The sequence below is a fragment of the Kryptolebias marmoratus genome, linkage group LG2, assembly GCF_001649575.2.
Source record: "Kryptolebias marmoratus isolate JLee-2015 linkage group LG2, ASM164957v2, whole genome shotgun sequence".
In the NCBI taxonomy this organism is placed as follows: domain Eukaryota; kingdom Metazoa; phylum Chordata; class Actinopteri; order Cyprinodontiformes; family Rivulidae; genus Kryptolebias; species Kryptolebias marmoratus.
Window position 1 is genome coordinate 5,968,196 of NC_051431.1, and position 21,442 is coordinate 5,989,637.

A 21,442-nucleotide genomic window follows, 5' to 3' on the forward strand; every position below is an offset into this window, starting at 1 on the left:
GGTAAATTGATAGATTTGTCTTTCAGCTCAGCTCCTTCCCCACAACGAGGCTTCAATCCATTGATCCATCTTCTGCCACCATTACTCATGAACAAGACTCCCATATACTTGAACACCTCCACTTGAGATTTACCCATAATTCACAGCACCAAATGTGCTAACACAAACAACTCATAACAACGTTTAAGCATTGTGTTGAATAAATGTTGACAACCCAAAGAAGTTATTGACGTTATTGAATCAGCCATAAACTCTGCTATAGACTGTCATGCAATAAGACAATTAGCTCAAGACCTACAAATCTACAGCAATGGGTGACAGAAGAGAAAAATCAAGATATGGGAATGGCTCTGTCAAAATTTTAGACCATCAACTATTACCTTCAATCCTCAATGAACTAAAACACTGCTGTAAAGTAGACTAAACCAAAATCCCACCCCAATAATGACCGATTTACTCACTTAGATGGTATTTCCTTTAGGTCATACGTAGCTGTTAAAGTTGGTACAACAAGGATTTGAATTGGAGAGTAGATTTTAAAAGAACAGAAGCTAAGGCACATATTAGCTTGACTAAACAGAAATGTTTGTTTAAATAAATTGGGTTTGATAAACCTGAACTCAATACATTTATCTTGTGCAAACATAATTCTATTGAGCAAATCTAACACGGCCCCCTCCCCTCTTTGCATTTTGTCTTAGTTATTTTAGGTAGATAATAGGACTGTGTAAAATGTCATGTTTTATTACTTGAAGTTCAATTTATTCAATTTAATGTTCTGATAAGAACTAGATGTTTTATGTCTCGACGTGACAACTTTGAGTTGAAAGAGGGTATACTTAATTTTTTACTGCATATGATCCCGTAAGAAATCGAACAAATAATTTTTCCTATTATTTCTACTTAACTGGGCCCATTAGATATGAAACCTTGGACTGCTATTAACTGTATTAGCTTTGATATATATTGTGCTTGAAAAAAAACTAACATTTGAAAAACATTATGTGATATCTACAAGGAATGAAACAGATATTTGGAGACAGTTTAGATTTTATTTATTATTTTTTGTGTGATTAGTCTGTACAATTGTCTCACTGAAAGGGACTGTCAGAAAATAAAACACCTCCTTGATGTCTTGTATATCACAAGGCACTGCCATCCAGATATACAGCATTTGCTGTTAGTTTCCATCAAGAGGAGCAGAGAAAGGTCTAGTGCTAATATAAACATGTCTTGCTTGATGGAGGGGAGAAAAGTACACTGCAATGCAGACACAAGAAGCAGAGAAAGAAAACAGAAAAGCTTAAGATGAACCTTCAGAAGGAAAGAACAGCAAAAGATGAAAAGGGTATGACAGCTGAGAGCTCTTGACTCAGACCTCTCCAGATCATCAAAGTGTCACTGCTCTTTCCAGGCTCGGACTGGGACATGATGTCCTCTAGGTTAAAAATGGGGATCGGTATGCAGGTCACAGAACTGAGGAGGGGAGATGAGGAAAGTAGTGAAGACGGTCCACAGTGTTTACTGCAGCAATTCCCCATTTCCTCTGTGTGACCACAACACTAATGATGCTGTTCCCTCACAGACAATTCATCACCCTCTGACAGCAAGCCATACTAGTTTCCTTCACGAATCTGCGAGAATATACTTGAGGTTGGACACCGAATTCAAAGCTCTTGAAGAGATTAAAAAAATGCAATTAAAGCATCAATGCAAAAATAAATTATTCTATAGTCTTACAGTTTTACAATTAGCAAACTGAATAAATACATTTTTGAATAACATTAATAAAAAATGAGCTTTTTATCATTAAAGCACAAAACACGCCTTGTCTTGCACACTCTCACACTCTTTTTCAGGACCACCTTTCTGATTCCCCCATTCCTAAATCATTACTATGAGGAATGTACATTTAAATCCTCAACTTGTATCCTCTCGTTTAATGAATTGTGTATTTAAATCTATCACCAACAACCCAACAAACTAATAAACAAGCCAGTAGTTTTCAACATAAATAAGAACTATTTTAACATGAACTGAATTTGTGCCAAACAACCTGTTCTGCAAATAAATCAACATAGTTCAAAGTACAACAATTCCAAAAGTGTGGAGCTTAACAAAACAAAGGAAGCCAAGTCTTCCAATTTTTCAGTAGCAACTTTTTAATAGTTCATTATGCAACAACAAAAAGCTCCTATAGCAACAACGTAAAAATAGTTATTGCTGTAATTAAAAGGGGGAAATGCAATTTGTTTAATAATGTGCCATCTTTTTAGTGAGTGTGCAGAATGCCTTATGCCATTTGTCAGAACAAACAAACAAAAAAAAACATGGGGGTAGCAGGTGATTAAATAAATCAGGACTCTGGCTGTTCACATCATTATGTTCTAGATTATTGTTAGCAGGCTCTAACAGCAGTGGATGAGGGCAATTAATGAGAGGTTTAAGCTCATTATAGACACCTTTGTAGCAGGGACGAAAAGAGATATTTGCATATTCAAGCAAGAGCCACTGAGCAGAAAGATGCCTTGTTGTCTCCAGTTGCAGGTATAATAATGAAGTTTCATGAGAACTTCAAAGGCTCACAAAGTCAAGACATGCTGGCAGAGTAATGGAAGGGAAATCTTTGCTGTCCTCTAATGCTTTTAATGATGGTCCATTGATTTTGTTACTGTGGGACGGACACATTTACTCTCTTGGTCAGGCTTCAGCATAAGCCAGTATCTCATTGGGCTGTGACTACCGGTAACTAGTTGGCGAATAAAATTTGTAAGGGAACCTACAAAATGTCAAAAACATATGCAGTTTCTCAAATTTCATTCATGAGTCACAGCCCATGCAGATGCTGGAGGAAAATACAAATTTAACACAGAAAGGCCTCATCCAAGATTAGAGCAATAAACTGCTGCTAGTTAACAATTTGCACCACATCATTGTACCATCTAGCAATGTTCAAGGTCATTTCAGGCAGTACAAAGATGATTTAAACATATACCTAGAACTTTGAAAAAATGTCATATTTGAAACCAAAGTGCTAACTAATAGCCCCTAATTTTCATCATCATGGTTCAGGATAAACCAAACATGCATGGGGCATCTTCATGTGAATTAATCCCAGCTTTTACGTAGGCCCAAATGTGCAACAAGAAAAGAGTCCACTGAATGTATAATATCGGACAAAACAAGAACATCAATGCAAAATGCTCTGCAAACTAATGGTTTCACGTCAATGGTGTTTTTTATAACTGTTAAAAGCCTCAATTGTAACTGAAAACAGAAATGAAAGCAACTGCACACCTCCACAGTTATGTATCGATTTCTTGTCACCATCATCAGTGTTTGACATCTTTCCACGCATCATTGCATCAAAGGGAGGTCCAGATGGTTCAGCCAGTTTCAGCTAACTACACCCCATGATCTTGCAGCTTTCTACCCTAGTTCTATTCTTTAATTGCTTGACCACTTGTTGTCTGCCCCATCTGCCTGGTCTGCCAGTCCTGAAAAATTCATGGTCATCACCTAGAGACAAAAGGACAGATCAGACCTCATGCTGCATTTGCTTTACTTTGTGGTTCTGTTGAAAAGTGTTTGTCCATGAAACAAAGATACTGAAAGCTAAACGACATAAATGGAAATGTTAAAGTTTTCAGCACCCAGACAAAAAATAGTTTCTCCATTAAAAAAAAAGAAAGAAAAAAAGCAGTAAAATCTTTTTTAAAAGGATTTAGTTATGGTGATTACCATCATATATGACTCTCCTCTTGGGGAAGTGGAGGGGCCACCAGGTCCACCGAGCATTTTCAGAGACTTTGTTTTGTTTTCAATCTGATACAATAAATTAAGAATTATGACATGCATGTGTCATTTGTGGCATATATTTCAAACTAACAGTAATTAATGCTCAATGCATATAAATTTATCTATAATAAAAGATGAACATCCTGCTAATGATGCATGTATGCTGTATCTACATGTCACAGACATCTTCATAAATAAATCTTAGTAATTGGGGTTTTGTTTTCCTAAGGAAAAATGGAGGGTTGGGGGAAATTAAATGGCTACCTGTGAAATGTTGCCATCACTGCTGTAACAATAAAAATTAATAATGTTTCCTGTTATTTTTTCTTTGTGAAAATGCATTCTTTTTGACCTTGATCACATCACATTAAAGTTATAAAACACATCAAAAGCACCACCACCTGGCTACTTGGAAGCAAAGTATAAAGAAGAAGGAGTTTTTGAACACTTTTGCACAGTGCCATATTTTCAGTTTGCACTTCAATATGGAAATGCCAAAACCTAAATGTCACAGAACAATAGGCAGTTTTGACAAAAGAAATGTTCATTCAATGAGTCTTTGTACTGTAAAAATAATAATCAGAAAAGCAAATGTTTATTTTGTAGGTAGAAAAATAGGCTTCAGGTAAACAGGAGTCTATACTTTTATCTCATTCAACGTGGCATAACATTCTATTCAAATAAGAGTGTGGACCTAAATTAGGCTTGACAAAAACTGTTTATAGAGTTCAGGTATAGAGTCCAAACAGTTTTATTCACACTGACAGGCTGTACAAAAATAAACAGGAGAGGAAAAGGCAAGTGTTTCCACAGCTCACCTGCACTTCAACCTCTATTTCAACCCTCACTGTCATGTTCATGCTGGGACAAAGTGAAGAGAAAATGAATAATTCAAGGACTGCCTGAGTTTTCTGTAGAGAAAAATCAAAATAAGAATATGAGCGTAACATTTATCAAAATAAAAGTCAATATGTGCAATTCAACCTAACAAACATAAAAATATGTTATCAGCTACAGAATGTTAACAGAGTTTGTGATATTCTGCGACAAAGCCATTGAATTAAACAGCCAACAGATTTGCAGGGAGAGAATGTTCTGCAGCTGAGATTTTTACAAGTACTGAAAGCTCTTTTGAACCCAGACACAGTTCCATAAAAATACCCCAACCAAGTGCTTTGGTCAGTTTATATCAGGTAAAGACAAAGTGATTTTCACCCTATCCTCCATCTGAATGTCAAACAGGTTCTCAAACACCAAAAGCAAGCTGGAGCCATCAGATTGAAAAGCTTTTAGTGAAAATCTCATGGTGCTGATGCAATGAAGGAACAACTTATCAGAACTGTCACAAAAAAAGAAGAAGAAGTAGTTTAAACTATATAGATAAGCCAGCAATTTTAAAATACTACTTCATTATTTTTTGAAAAGGTTATCCATAAAAAAAAAAAATCTCTCACGTTTCAGAGTGAACGTGTGTTCTGGGTGAGTGGGCCAAGTTTACAGCACAGTGATTGATGGGTTTGTTATGGTCTTATTTGATGCACTGTGTAATTACTTGCATCAACACAATCTGTCAGCTTCAATCTGCCTAATGCCATGAGGCTGCTGAGCAGAATGCTGCTAATTGACAGTCGAAATAACAATACAGACTTCACGTATTCTGATCAATCCCAGACAAAGACAACAGACAGTTTTACCACATTTAACCCCACTGGTGGTCAGAATCTTAAAGGGGACCTATTATTCAAAATTCACTTTTTGTAATTCCATTTGGGTATCTACTGCTTCTAGAAACGGAACAAACGCAAAAAAAGAAAAAGAAAAAACACCCACCTGTTTTTTGACAATAAGTAAATGTTTGAATTAAAAATTAAACTATTGTTAGACTTAACTATATAAAATGGTATGTACAGAGTAAATACAATCAAATAATTAAAGGCTTCCCTTTAAGGAATGCATATTGCCTGTAGCTTTTCACGCCAAAACTTTAGACCAAGATCATCATCTTAAATTGAATTGACTCGGAAAGTTATAAGATGAATTAACTCCAACAGTTAATCCTAAAGCTGTCAAATGCAACTCACACAATGAGCTGAATTTGGCATGTGTGCTGTGAATGACTCGGCAACAACCACAACCGATTTTAGCACAATATTTATAACATTTACAGAATTATAGATGTTTTCTAAAGGTCATTTGGCTGGGACTCCAAAAGTTAATCAGTTGTAGATGTACATCCAATAATTATTCTTGGTACTTTGATTAAAAGCTGTGCTGTGGTTGATGATATATTTTATTAACAGTTGACTCCAGTTAGTAAATGACAGTTTTTTTAAACTTGTTGCACAATTTGTTACACCTCAGAATATGTGTTGGGGATTACTCTTAGCTACTGCCACAAATGAATAAAGGGTCAATATCTGTAAACTTGATTGAGCTATAGCCATTTTTTTGTGTGTTTTTAAGGTCAGTTGGATGTGGCAGCCATCTTAAACAAAGTTCACTCCAAAAGTTATTCAGTTATAGATGTACATCCAATTATTACTTTTTAGTGATTCAGTTAAAATCCATCCAGTGATGCATGAGGTATTCTGAATGACACAGACAATTGCAAAAACAAGTGTATGTGTGCTATTGCCTTTTAATTGCAAAAAATAATCACAACTAATTTCATAATTAGCAAGACTAAGATTGTTTTTTCGAATTAGCTTAAATCCCTAGCCAAAAACTCCCCATACTCCCTTAATTTTTGGTTTATTTAAATGTTTATATTTATATGCAGTGCATTCTAACCACCACATGAGTTTTATGTTAAAAGGTTCAATGTGTGCAAAATTTTACCACTCAGAAATGCACCCTGAGTGGTTCTTAGAACCCAGGAAAAAAAAAGGTCTTCAAATGAACCTTGTTTTTTCTCCATTTTCAAAACTAAGCAGAATTATACAGACAATTACACACACATTTGCTTTTGTAATTAGAAAGCCAAAATAGTTTTGGTAGCAGGAACTTCTGAAATAGACAATTATTGCAATTACAAGGTAATTGCTGTTTGCCATTATTAGACACTTGTGTCTTTATTTATAGACCAAAACAAACATGTACATTTAATAATTAAAGATGGTCTGGAACAGCTGAAATCTAGAAAGACAGACGCAAGACAGCTTTCTAACAGCAAAGTTACACAACAGTAAAGTTTATCCACAGCAGGATTTCCATTACCAAGTTCAGCAATTACCCCCTACAATAAGAAAAGGCTAATGAGAATTTTTATTATAAAATAATGAGCATCAGACTACTGGTCAAATGAGCGGTTTATCATGGCTGCCTTCTGACTAAACATGCACAATGTTCCCTTTTTAACCAAGATACAAACAGCACAACTAATCTCTCAGCCACTGTACTAATGACACCAGCAGAAGACATTGAGGCAAAGAGTAGATGTCACTAAAAGGGCCAAAACTCCAATAGTCAGTCATCTTCATCAAAATGCTGGACAAATGCAGAATAATGATAATGCTTTGTTTCTCCCAGATGATTTTGCACAAATCAATGCAGATGATTATAATGGTTTTACAAATATGCTGAGAGATGCCTCCAGCAATTGCAATTACATGCATAAATGATTAATTGTAACAAGCTTAACTGATAATTTGTGTGTCATTGGTGGCAGCATGGTCAACAACTGCATTTCTTAAAACTAACTTGTTTCTTAAAACTGTGTTGCAGTATGTTTTGCTTTAGCCTTCCAAAAGACCCAAGCTAGTGCTTCTGTAATTGGAATGAATTGATATTAGAAACTAGTAGGTTTCTTGATGCTTTTTAATTATAGTGTTAAGATGAGAATGTTATGCATAACAAAAGTACAAGTACACTTTTGTTGCATTGGTGAGGATCTTTTATTAGATGTGAGAGACAAAAGCACAACAAGAGTCTTAATCTGTCATCATGAAGCTCTTCTAAAAATCCACAGTCTGACCATGTGGCAGTACCTTTAGACTCAGAAGACCTGATTGAACATCCTAGAAACACAGTCACTCAGGCAACACACATACTAATCTGCAGATGCCCCTGGTGAGACTTGGCCATGCTTTCTGCCACATGGCAATCACACGGCTCAGTGCAGAAACACAGGCACAGCGTCCACAACAACACTGAGTCTGTCACAGACCTGGAAGCACCAGCTGCCCTCTAAGCAATGAAAGCATTGAGAGTGACCAACTGACTACCTGAAGTGTCATTCTGGACACCGTACACACAGAGAAGTTAGAGGAGCTGAACTAAGTGTTATGCAGGAGTTTTATTCAAACCAGTCAAAGAACCTTTAATCTGATTACCTTTACTTACTGTCTAATACATTTTCCTGTGGTAGGAGCAAATTTTCTGAATCTAGTTACAACTGAAAATTGACGTTTATTTATAAGCAAATATTGTCCATTATTAAAGTATTTTTGCTTTCCATAATACTCATTCCTGTAGAGATTCTGATGTTACCAAGAAACATACCAACTCATCTGATGAATTCAACCTAACTGACTGGGGAAATCCAGGCATCTATGCTGACACTACATTCGGTTTATAGCAATTATTTGTTCTGATTAAATGTAGTAAAAATACAACTTTTGAAAGCATCTCAAATGGAGTCATGGTGGAGGATTTTTACCTGGTTTAAATAAAAATCACGTCTCCTGACTAGCAGTTTTTATTTTGTTTGTGTTTTTAAGCCAACAAGCTGTTTTTGGCTGACAGGTTTCAAACCCTGCCAAGGCCAAATAGTCAAAGGAATTCAATAGATTCTTCAAATCTTTGCAGAGTTGTTGCTCAGTGAGTAAAGATTGCCAAATGAACAGATGCCAGGGTGTTCACAAATATTTACTCTCTGTTCAATGGCCAAGTCAGTAAATTAAAAACTTCACCTGTCAATCCATCCCATAGATGACAAAAACAAAGTCCCAGAAGAAAGAACAGACTGAGGTTTTGGTACAATGAGATGTTGAGTTACTTAATCATGACTGAAAAGAGACTGTAAGATATACATTCACTGTGATGTCATTACTCCAGACAATATATTAAAAGTGTTCAACAATGTTTGTGCACTCTGGTTAATAGCTCCTTAAAGGTCCTGACTAAAGACCCACTCAAGACCACCCTTACCATCATGAAAAAAAAAAAAAAAATCAGAGGGGCTAGAGGATGTGCCCAACCTAAAATAAATAAAAACAGTGAGAAAAAAAAAGAAAAAAAAATATTTGAAATGTTTTTTTTTTTTGCATACAATAATTCAAGCAAAATACAGACTATAAAACACTCAGCTTTTACTAAAATACAACAAACTACACTGCTTCCACTGTTTGTTTAGCTTTACATTAGAGCTGCACAATATACAGTAATATAATAATAATAATATCGCAGACTGCAAGTTGTTCCTAATATTGTGCAGCCATTCTTGACATGCAGAGTTATTTTAGATACTTTGACTATCCTGCATGTTTTAGGTGTTTCTCTGCTGTGACACAACTGATTTTAATAACTGAGTGATTAACAGGTTTCTGTCAGATACTTAAGGACCTGCTGAAGAGCAGAGAAACAGCTAAAACCTGCAGGATAGTGGCCCTCAAGGACCAGGACTTGATATTACTGTTTTAGATTATATTTTTTCTCTCTGCTTTTATCACTGTAGTTTACTCTCATCTTACTTGCCCATTTCGGGACTCTTAATCCTATGCAGGGTCACTGGTTTGCCAATGCCTAATCAAGGGTTGAATTCCGCCACCCCCCCTGAACTTTTTTGCTGCTTTTTTTTTCAGTTTGACAATAATCTTACAATATTTGCAAATGTTTCATGTTTCAAAACTGTTCTGCAACACAAATCTAGAAAAACTGAAATATATTTTTTGATATTTTGTAGATTATGCAGTGTCACTGTTCTGCTGCTGAAGCAGCAGGATAAAACATCAAGTCCTCACTTTTGAAAAATAAAAATTGCTTTAATATGTGCAAAACAACTGATCTACCACTCTAACAATTATCAGCCCAGCATGTGGTTTCTTTTTTCACCCTTTGGAGAGATGTGTAAAATATGACAGACATCAATAGTATAAAGTGTAAGTGTATGAAGCCGATGCTACTTGATTGTAATACAGAGACATTAAAGTTCATTTCTGATGACCTGGGATCAGGAGTTAGAAAACATTTAGGTTTGTCCCTGATGCCCAGGTCACACAAAGCTACATCTCATAGAGTGGGTGAAACAGCAATTTCTCCAAAATTGTAAAAGTCTTGCACCAGTCATGATTCACCATATATCACAGAGAGAAGAAAACAAAAACACATATTATAATGAAAAATTTCACATGCAAGAAGTATGTTGATTAAACTGTAACCTTTATCTGGTCTATGCGTGCAAAACAAAACTGGTGGGTTTCAATCTGTCCAGTGTTCCAGTGTTTCCATGAAGACTGTACACACTGATACAGTCTTCATGGAGAACACCTACTGAAAGCAATTCAAAGCCTGCTGGGACTGAAAAATCAGCAGTAGTACTCCAATAACATTCATGGCCTTACTCCGTATGACTGTTACACCAAAAAACTGAATTTTACACTTTTATTTTCTACAGGAACTTTAAGTTTAAAATTCAAACGATACAGGCAGGGTTGTGAGCTCAAGAATGACAGTGATGCCAAGAAAAAAAAAAAAAGAAGGACACTTCCAAAAGTGCACACTTGGCACACAGAGCGATTCTACTCAGGCACACAGAGCGATTCTACTCAGTACAAATTTTAATCCTCTTTTAAAAAGGCATAGCTGCACAACACATGGTCTGGTCTACTCTACTCGAAATATCAATTTGAATGGAAATGGCAGTGCAGTGAGTGCAGTAATCTAGATGTTGAAATGTAATTAAACTTCTTCAGTATAAATATAGTATTCCATCTAGCTTGCAAGAGGAATACTGACTCATTTGCAAATGTGTTCAGGGCCATTTCAACTGGTCATCATGTAAAGACTGGCAGAAAACAAACAAACATAAACAAAGATAAATTCTGCCAATATTTGAAATGTTTACATTTCTACTATGATATTTTATATAATATAAATATATATGTGTGTGTGTGTGTGTGTGGGGGGGGGGGGGTATACACACATACTGCCAATTGTACAAACATTTGAAAGCTATTTACATGGTGAGAACGTTTTGCCCAGCACCAGAAAATAAGAGATAAACAACTTAAAGATTAATCAAAGGCAGTTTTATCAAGCATGTGATACTTTGATTTAGCCATCTTTACAGCCCTTCCCAACACTCTACATTCATATTTAACAAGGCTGTATTTATAAGACTGTAGCACTGTCCCAAGCTGTGTTCCATATAAAGCATCTAATTCCATGCTGAATCATCCTCAACCAAATGCCACAGCAGTAATCCGTCTCTGCTTGAGACTCCAGAGCAACAGTGAGGCTCTCCATCCAGATGTTCCTTTCAAAGCAGTCCAACTCTCACAACTAATAGTATTAGCCCAAGACACACATTTAGCATCCAGACATTGCATGAAAATTGCAGTCAATACACTTTGGGATTCAACATACAGAGACTGAAGTAAATTTTCAAAGCAACATATGAGATAAGCAGTGCAGAATGTACGACAGCTAAATATTAGGAATGGTTTAGCAACAAAACTCTGTTTTCCTATAAAGCTAAACAATGTAAATTTATTAGTTTGAGATCAAAACTAGAACTAAACTGAACACTTCCTTTTTATTTTTTGGACTGAAAGAAAGACAAAGAAAATAGTCACTGCCAATGTCACTGTCCAATTATCATTATTATGCAAATCAAAAATACCTTTTTAGAGTACTTTTAAAAAAAACTTTGAATAGATTTATACTCACATGTTTGTAAACAGATTTCATTTGTAACTTGATAAACTCCCTCTTGCTACGTGACAAGTAAAATGAGCTAGACAAGTTAAGTTAAATGTGTTAAAAACCTGACATGATTTAAAAAAAAAAAAAAAAAAAAAAGGTATGACAGTCAAAAAAGGTGTCTCCAAAAAAGTCTATCTGGTTTTATCTAAAGAAAACAAAGCTGAAAGCTTTAAATATTTGGAAATAAATGGAAGCATCTCCACTCTTATCTTGACTGGCCTCATTATGATAAATTCATGAAGAGCCAATGACGGATCAACATCCCACATATTTTTAATGTGTGTGGGGGTTTTTGTTGTTTTTTCCATGCACTTTCCCCACACAGACTTCCCAGATGGTTCTGTGCAACGACCATCTGGCTAATCTCTTTAAACTATTTGTTCACTTAAACGATTAACTCCTTAATAGAAGAGGACATACAATAAAATGAAAAATAAACTCCAGTGCTTACTTTAAGTTGACATGTTTGGGTTGCCATTTATTCTAACATTACAATACATTTGAATTTGAAGTGATGCACAAATTACACTTTAGTTTTCAATAGCTAAAATATAGTCTATCAAAATTTGCTGCATTTAATCAAAGGAGAAAAAACGACAGACAGCAGCGTCTAAGTGATTAATCATCAAAAAAGATCCAGAAAATGAGTCAAGATAGATAATGAGCCATAAAAATGGATGGCGTCTTCATCCATTAAGCTGATACCTTAGCATTAAATGTAATCCAAATTCTTAACTCTTACTGAACCCTTTATCATCTCCCTCTTAATTCAGCTACATTAAATCTGTGTGTGATCCAGCTTTAGTGTTTTAATATTAAAAGATAATCAATCATCTAACCTGTGGTGTAGTGGATTTTATAGATATAAGTTGGAGTAAAAACACGCAGCGACTTCAGTGTCTTGCTTACCCCTGACATGTAGAAGTGAAACACTACAGGTGATAGGGGAACAGCTCATCAAAACAAAAAGGACTAGGGCAAAAATGAAAAGATAACTTAAAGCAGGACCAAGCCATCAACAATGTCTGCTTTGTCAGGCATAATACAATAATCAGCACTCTCAGCACACATCATTAACGGTGTAGTGGCTCATGTGCCAGAGAAAATGGTGAATCTGTCACTTCCTTTAATATGAACCGCATGTCTTGTGGAACACAAGTTGACTGGATTACATTTTCTTGCCTTTGTTCTGTCAGTGGCAGAGGTAGAAAAAAACTGGAATGAAGGCAACAGTGGTGACAGTGAACATGTCTCTGTATTTGAATAAATGCACTGCTCTGATCAATGTTTGGTTTCCCTTTTTTTATTGAACATAATACATTAAAGTGTGGCACAAAATTTACTATGAGGATATTGTGTCCCCCCTTCTCTCCCTCCCTCCTTTATTCATTTTGCAAGGCAGTTTCTAACTATAAAGACCACACTGCCTCTGTCCCTTAGTTTGGTGTTATTCGACTATTAAACTGTCTAACATTTTTCCCCAAATTCAACCACCAAAGTGTCTATGTCAGCATTGTATTTTACAAAGAAAATATAATGAAATAATTACCAAACATGTTTGCACCTTTTCCTTTAGATCAGATGAGACAAACTAAAAATAGACAGACTTTCATTTTCCTTGCGCAATTCCTTTATATTTAAAACACACCATTTCTTAGAAGTTTGGAGTCACACAAAGTCATCCTGCATGAAAAATCCTGACATAAAAGCATCTAAGAATTATTGCGTGAAATCGTTTTTATTTCCACGGCACAGATGAAAAAGTAAAAAAAAAAAAGGCTTTTTGTTTATCTTAGGGGAAAAAAGAGCTCTGTCTTATTCTTTGAACAACAAAAAAAGTCTGCAGACTCACATGCTAACATGTCATCTCAATGATGCAGCAGAGACACCACAGATCACAGAGTTCAGCTGCATCCGAGTGCCTTTACTATTCAGCACAGTCAGCGTCACTGGACCCCAAATCAGAAGTTCACAAAACGCAATCACAGATAAGAGGAAGCTCTGTAAGCTCCTGACGAGTGTTCTTTGTGGCAGGTATATTGTAAAAATAGAAAAATCTCAGATGATACTGTTTGTTGTTGAGAGGTGGCACACATTTAAATTCATGGGAAGAACTTGTGTCATTTAATATTCATTCAAATTTTCTTTTGGCAAAAATAAAAGGCCCTACCTACCACAACCAATTTATCAGTCTGACTCAAATATAAAATGGGACTGATATTACAGAACAATTTTTCCGAGATTTGAATTTTAATCACACTTTGCTTATTCATTTAGTCATATTGACAGGTACATGTCAAACAAATTAAAGCTTTATATTTCCAAGCACCTCCATATTCACAGTAATTCTAACAGGGCCACTGATGTTATCTGCACCTTCAATATGTAGTTATCAAACCCTGTCCAATTGAGTTCTATCTGCACAGTGACAGGAACACTTCGCTTCAGAGCTGTCGCTCTTCTGCAAACATTAGGAATCGTGCTTGCCTGATCAGAGATGATGTAGCTCATCTCCATAGAAATAAGAAAACAGGCCTCGCCCCTACAGGGGAGACAAAAGATTCATACTTCGGTCGGCATTTGGATAATTTAAAGCTGGAATTTTGAAGGAGGAAGTGTGAGTACACCCATCACTCCTCTAGTTGGTCCAACACGCTTCACCCTGGCCTAAGCTGAGGTAACAGATCCTCGACTGACCACGTAACGGAATACAAAGCCTGCTAGAGCAAACAGGGTTAGGAATCTCTTGTTCTGTTGATGGTTTTGATATGCAAGATTTATTTAATTTATATTTCATTGTATTAAAAAGGTACTCCTTATTTGCAGTATTTTGCTTGTGAAAGAGTTTAATTTAGCATAGTAACAGCACAGAGGTGAGTGTGCTCTCAGGGTTGTCAAATTACAAAGCTACCTGCACCAAAAAGGTGAATTTTTGACATCTAGAATAATTCCAACATCAAAATGTCATGGTCCTTCAAGTGAAAGCAGCATTGTAGATTTTTATACCAAGTCATTATTGTGATTGTGTTAGACAGTTAAATGAATGGGTTTGTACAACATGATTGTACAAAGTGATGATGGTAAAAAAGTATATTCCTGAAAGATGAATTCCCACAATCAGGAAATAGCTATAACCTTAGTAAACATTGCCCCACTGAGCTGGGAGATGCTTCCTGGGATGAGCCATGACATTAATTTAGGCAGCAGCCAAATAATACACAACCGGCATCTCTCTGGGGTAGCACTGCATGAGTGAGCAGAACAGATGAGCATGGAGGAGCAAGACTAAAGGGAAAACAAATTTAACAGAATCATGGCTTTTGCAGAGTCATTTGACCTTTCTCTTTAGCATTTCTTTAAGGCACAGACAGTTATCAACAAAATCACACATGGATCAATACCCATCAGCATTCCTCCTGGGTACAGATGATATCTGCTTGATACACATTAGTTACCAAGCAATATATCAGTAAATGACAGACAATAAAACTCAGTGTAGGTTGGCTTTAATTAGGTAGATGAATAAGATATATGACTAATAAGCACACATGCATGTCACTGTTCTTTCATTAAAACTATAGACAAAAGAGATATTTTGCAGAAACTGCAAACATATTACAAATGTGCTTACATGTTAAAGAAAGCAAAAACATTTGCAGAGAAGGCAGAACACAGGAAATGCACTCGGTTACTTTGTCCTTGGTTGAGGGTAGGAAAATGCATTATTGGCATTTCTGAGTCAACTGACAGCTGAGAGAGATTTATTTTAAACAAACAAATTTGCACAGAATCAGAATTTCAATTTTCCTTCAAATCCGAAGAAGATTATCAAGAAGTAGATCAGAGGAAACTGTTATTGGCATGAATTGAATGGCTTTGTAGAATAAATTTTACTGAGGAAGCAGAACTGGAGCACATTGTAACCATGCATGTGGTTCAAACTGGAACAAATAAAAAGTGTGTAAGGAAAGAATTTACCAAGCTAAACATTGCTATTCCTAATGAATATTGAAGTGAACTCTAATCAGTGAAGATGTAATATATTAGGTACACTAAGCACATTAATGCAATACTCAATAGCTCTCTGTGTAGGTAAATTTTAATCTCTTATTAACTTAACTTAAACAGAGACACAAAAGAGTACCAGCAAGACAATACATGTTTTCAATTAATAATGCACCTAATTGTTTGGTATTATTTTTAGCAAAACCACAACAAGATCACAATTTCTGTAGCACTGTTCCTGACACTGCAAACTTATTCCTCTCCCCCACAGCTGCAGGAGCTTTCCAATGTAATCATAAAATATTATGAATATTAGTGATACCCTGCATACATGCAGAGAGTCTTTGGCTGTAAGTTTTTTGGGGGGGCTTTAAATACAAAATAAAAAGCAAGAGTTGATTTGGCAGTTTTCCAAAGTAACACAGAAGAAAACCCTGAGGGGTATTTGTAAAACTGTAGCAGGACATATCGATCCAATATTGATCAGAGTGTGTAACTGACTCAAGAGTGCAGAGAGACAGAGCAGAGTGAACGCCAGTCATAACTGATAGCAGCTCGGGCCAAACAAACACGTCTGAATGCATAATAAACAAAAGGCATAAAAATATCAGTCTGGTGAATATTAGCTTTTTTGAAGACCCCCATGTAAAGTACCTGCTACAATTTAGTAAATGGATATTCAAACATAATCAGCTAAAGTGATTCCAGTTAAACATTTGACAAAAGCTGATTCAATGCAGCTACTTTCACTTAATTTACAATTATGTGCAAGGCTTTTATACTGTGGGACATCATGAATTTCAGAAGACAGTTAAAAAAAAGCTTTTAGTGAGCACTTAAAACTCTTCTTTAAGCAATCACATAAACAAGTTGATATGTTCCCCAAGTGCTCAACATCCACATTTATACTGCCTGGGTTTAAACAGAAGGAACATAAAAATGCCTCAAAGATGCTTTCCACACTTAGCAGGCTGTACTGGCAAATTAATTTAACAAATAGTAGAAACAAATTGTACAAAATGTAGCCAAGTTTAATTATTATACTAGAATTTGCTCTTTATTTGAAAAATATTTTAGATATTTCAAATTTATCCTTAATAAATTCTGTGCATGGTTTGCCAGTTTCTGCCAGATTACTTCACCTGTGGCCAGCAAAAAAAAAAGGGTTGTTAAAAGGAAATATCTTGAAAGCACTGAGGTTAAAAAATAAATATCACAGAGTTTCTAACAGCAAGTTTTGTTGCATTCAAGGTTACCTTTGCCATACAAACACTCAAAACAACTGGGTCAAATTCAAACTTATTTTAGAGTTAATCTGATCACAATTCAAGGAGAAACCACATCTAATTTTCACATCTACATACAGACATTGGATATTTGGAACATGTGGGTTGGCTTAAACTTTAGAAAACCCAGAGAAGCTTTGTAATAATACAAACATAAAATCTTAAAAAAAAACAAAAAAAAAAACATATCTTAAAACGGAGGGAAACATGGCTTTGGGTTTAATATCAACCAGCTGTTGAAAACACACAAGTCTCCCAAGATGAAGATAATTTTGTAACAGAAGAGATTTCCCTAAATTCAAAGGTTGCGCAATCTTTTTCTATAAACTGAATCCAACTTATAAAAATATAGCCTTTCATGATAAAAATTCCTGCTCACTAATATGACTCATTTTCAGTCATCAACTTCTTCAATGATTATTTTTGTGCCAATTATCAGCGACTCTTTTGTCATTCTGCAAGAAACTGTGGACCAGCTAAATGTGGCTTTTATAGGATGTCTGGGGCAAAAAACCCAGGGAAAAATAAACCTAAATTTTATCATAATATGGCTTGGTGATGGAGGGAAAAGCATGATTATTTCATTAAACCACAAACTAGATCCCATGAGTTAGAATATCTCTCAAAATTATCAGATTTTTACCTTGAAAAAATGTTCTAAACCAGTAAAGGATAGAAAAAAGAACAGTCGTCCTCGCAATTGATATTAAAGGGTCTCTGCGTGACGGTATCCACATTTTACATAGATGAGAGTAGCATGCAGAATTTGTGATGTAATTTGAATTTAGGGACAGACAGAATAACAATTTTTGTGATCTGGTCTCAAGATTACTGCAGTATAGTTAAGTTTTCATTAACTGACTTGAGATTAAATTTCTCTGGTTGAGAAGAATCAGATTGGCCCGTTTTCAGTACAAGAACCACAAAGTATAAATAAATTTGTTCATTAAATCTGTCATTTCAAAGTTTGGAACCTGCATGAGGCATGAAAATGTCTTGAATGGTGCACGACTGTGCAGTTACAATTAAAAGCGAGGAGAAAATGTTTTAATGGAAGCTTGAACAAAGAAGCAAAATCCAGCATTCAGAAGGTCAACTGAACAAAGCAAACTGGAAACATGAACGTGCAATTGTGCCTGGTTTACTAGCGTTGGGGGGTGAAACATATAAGACTGCAGTGTGATTTCTTGTGCATATTTCTGTGAAAATAGCACTGCAAAGTGTGAGGGGGCAAGGTGTCAGTGACTCCACCTACTGCAGTAATGCTCTCATGTCTGAACATGCCAAGGGCTACAATTTGTTCTGCTCCACAAAGTGGGTCTCTGTTGAGCTAGAACAGGTTGTAATTAATCTCTAGTGCACTAACAAGGAGAGGCCAACTACTGCAAACAGACTGTAGTCCTGCAGATGGCCAAGGCACAAGACAGGAACTATTCACCATCTCTCTATTTTGTGTCAGACTGCACTGAAAGATGAAACTGTTTTTTTTTTTTACAGGTTCTAATCCACAGCTACCTTACATTTGTCAATAACGATGTACGAGACCTTGCAGAAGCAAACCAGAAAACAGAAATGTGTTTTCATCACATGGCTGCTGTGCTCCAATTCATGAAGATCCCACAACACATATAAAGAAGCAGCAGATTTGTACATGTGGTTTAACAAAGTTCCCATATACACACACTCACACACTGTTCTCAGTCTTATAACATGGAGAGGTTGGGACTTTTCTGAAGTGAAAACTTCAGAAATGGCTTTGCTGTTAAATCCCCTCAGCCCTCTGCACACCTTGCATGAATTCGTGCCTGACTTTTCATTCATGTTTTCTCTTGAGGCATTTGTTCTGCAAATAATTTATCACATTCAAAGTTCAAATATGTACAGACTACATGCTGCGTGGAATATCAACAGTCTGTTATTCTGCAGCTCTTGGAAATTACTCCAGAAGTAGATTTTGTGCAATTAGGTCCAATCATCAGAGTGAATAAAGGTGCACTTACCAAATTGAGCACCGTTTCAACAATATCCCGGTTGCTGACCGATCCAGCCTGGATGAGTCCGATGAGAACAGCAAATTTCATCTTGATATTCCGGATGGGAACCGCAGGATTGATCATCCCTGCCGGGAGGAGCACTGAGCCCGAGCCGGACATCATCATGGGTTTACCGGAGGCGGCGGCGGCGGCGGCGTGTTGCCCGGGACCCGGAGGAGGCTGACGGTCCGAGAGCGACAGCGAGCCCGGCATGATGACTGTCACCGGCTTCTCGCTTGTCGTTTGCACCCAAACCGACACAGGGTTCAGACGCTTCCTGTAATTGCTGCTCTGGAGCAGCAGCAGAGGGGGATCTGTTGTTATGGTAATGAAGGAAAGGCCCCATCTATTGAGGAGCCATCTGCAGTGCACAAACCTCTACCATCANGGGGGGAATAAAAAATAAACAAAAACAAACAAACAGCAAAATACTCGCAAAGCAAGACAAAACCAGAAGCAAAACACTAAAAAGAAGCCTTTTTTCTGGCGGTTTAATCCACTCTGGAGAGTTCCGGTGAGTGAGTCTGGTGTGTTATTGGTAACAGCCAGTTAACCGAGCTGACCGACCTGCGCTGCAAACACACAGACGCATGTGTATGTGTGTGTGTGTGTGTGTGTGTGCGCGCGCGCGCGCGGATATCTTGGATGCGCGTCTCCGCTCCACAGCTGGTGTCACCGCCGCGTTTCCGCCCCCTGCCTGCGGTTCCTCTCCTGCACTGGTTACTGTGATCATGGAGCTCTGATACAGCTCGTTTCCACCAATAGTGAAGAGATGGGGAAAAAAAGAGAAAACTTCGGTAATATTGCCTTACACGTTCCTTTTTATCTTTAGAAATTAAAGCAAAACGACAATTAGCTGTTGCTTCCTAACAAAACAAAAATGGCAGCCAAAACGTGCGCAGGTGTTCATAATAACCTCACTAATTACTTCCACTTTGGTGTGTTGAGATGGCACATAAACGTTTTAAAGGGCACCTGCAATCCAATCTGAAGTAATTATACCTAAAATGATTTGAATTCTGCCCTGTTTCTTAAATGTTGTGTAATGTTTTAAAATGGTAAATAACATACATACAGTGGCGGTTCTAAAGGGTGGCACAGAGAGGCCATTGCCACTGGAAAAAACATCTTGCACCCCAGTTGCCACCCTATTTATAGACTAGTTAATATAATTTTGTATATTTTGTACAAAGTTCAAAACAGTTTCCCCCACCATCTGGGCCAAGGAATTTCACAGTGGAAAAGACACTTTCAAGTCCTGATTGTCAAATAACTACTGGTGCTTTTCTAACTGAGAGTATCTAGGATTCAGACAAACTGACAAATCTGGAAAAATAACAAAAGATTTATTTATTCCATTTTCAAAAAAATATATAACGAAGGTGATCCTCGAACAGAATCAGATTTTTAATTTTGGCCCCTTATCAAAATAGGTTTAACAACTGTTCTGTACTCTTCGTTATACACTGTATACCTATTTTCATTCATATGCTGCTCAGACAAGTAACCTGAACGCATAAAATTAGTTCTAAAAGAAAACTTCTCCTGCAACAATAAATTCTGCACCTCTGCTTGGACCTCATTCCTCACCTTTGCCACCCCAAGAAAAAAAACATCTAGATCCGCCACTGCAAGTTATTTTTTTTATTCTGAAATAATTTCTTCCATCCTTCACTTAGATGAGTTTGAGTTTTATAGTGTGAGCCCCAACTGTTCATTTTATTAGGCTGTAGGAAGAATCGTTTATGTAAAGAAAACCTAGATTTTTAAACTTGATAAAAAAAATTCTTTGAGTAATTTTCCTGACTAAATATTACATGAGGAAAAGGCGACTGATTTCACCATTTTTATGTGACCAGTGCTATTTAGAGAAAATAGCAACAACAAAACTAAGGTAATGGCAGAAATTTTTGCATATATTTTGCCATAATTCAAACTTATTTGTGATTCCTAACCTTTTTAAAAAAACATCAACCTCCAGCTGGTCAGTTTTATCAAAGAAATTAATAATTCTGTGCAACATTTTTATTGTAACACTCAGAAGCTAAACAGGTGTTGCATATAGGCCCTTGTTTTAGGCTGATTTATCCACATGATTTCAGAAGAGATCAAAATTATCATAATTTATTTTGCAATAACGTAATTAAAATAAGGCATTTTTGCCATCTCACCTATAGCGACACACATTTTGTGCTATTCAATGGGTTGTTTTGGAATATGTCTTTAGAATATGAACAGCAAATGCCATCTGAGTCCAAATAAAGGGTTAAATTAGGTGTAAATAAGTGGCATCTTTATTGCTGTATTTTATTGTCCAAGTATGTATGAACATAGCAGGGAATCTAAAAGCAAGCCTATTCCCTTTACCCCTAAGGAAACTTGCTGGTCTCCATTCTG

At 36.4% G+C, this 21,442-nt stretch overlaps 1 protein-coding gene across 1 annotated transcript in view; it reads right to left on the reverse strand.

Moving 5' to 3' along the window:
* Positions 1-19,347, reverse strand: part of nbeab (neurobeachin b) — a 179,904-nt gene extending 160,557 nt beyond the window's left edge. The window contains exon 1 of the mRNA XM_037980314.1: positions 19,013-19,347. Within this exon, the coding sequence (XP_037836242.1) occupies positions 19,013-19,258 (246 nt within the window). The 5' untranslated portion in view covers positions 19,259-19,347. The remainder of the gene's footprint in view (positions 1-19,012) is intronic.
* Positions 19,348-21,442: the final 2,095 nt, after the last annotated feature.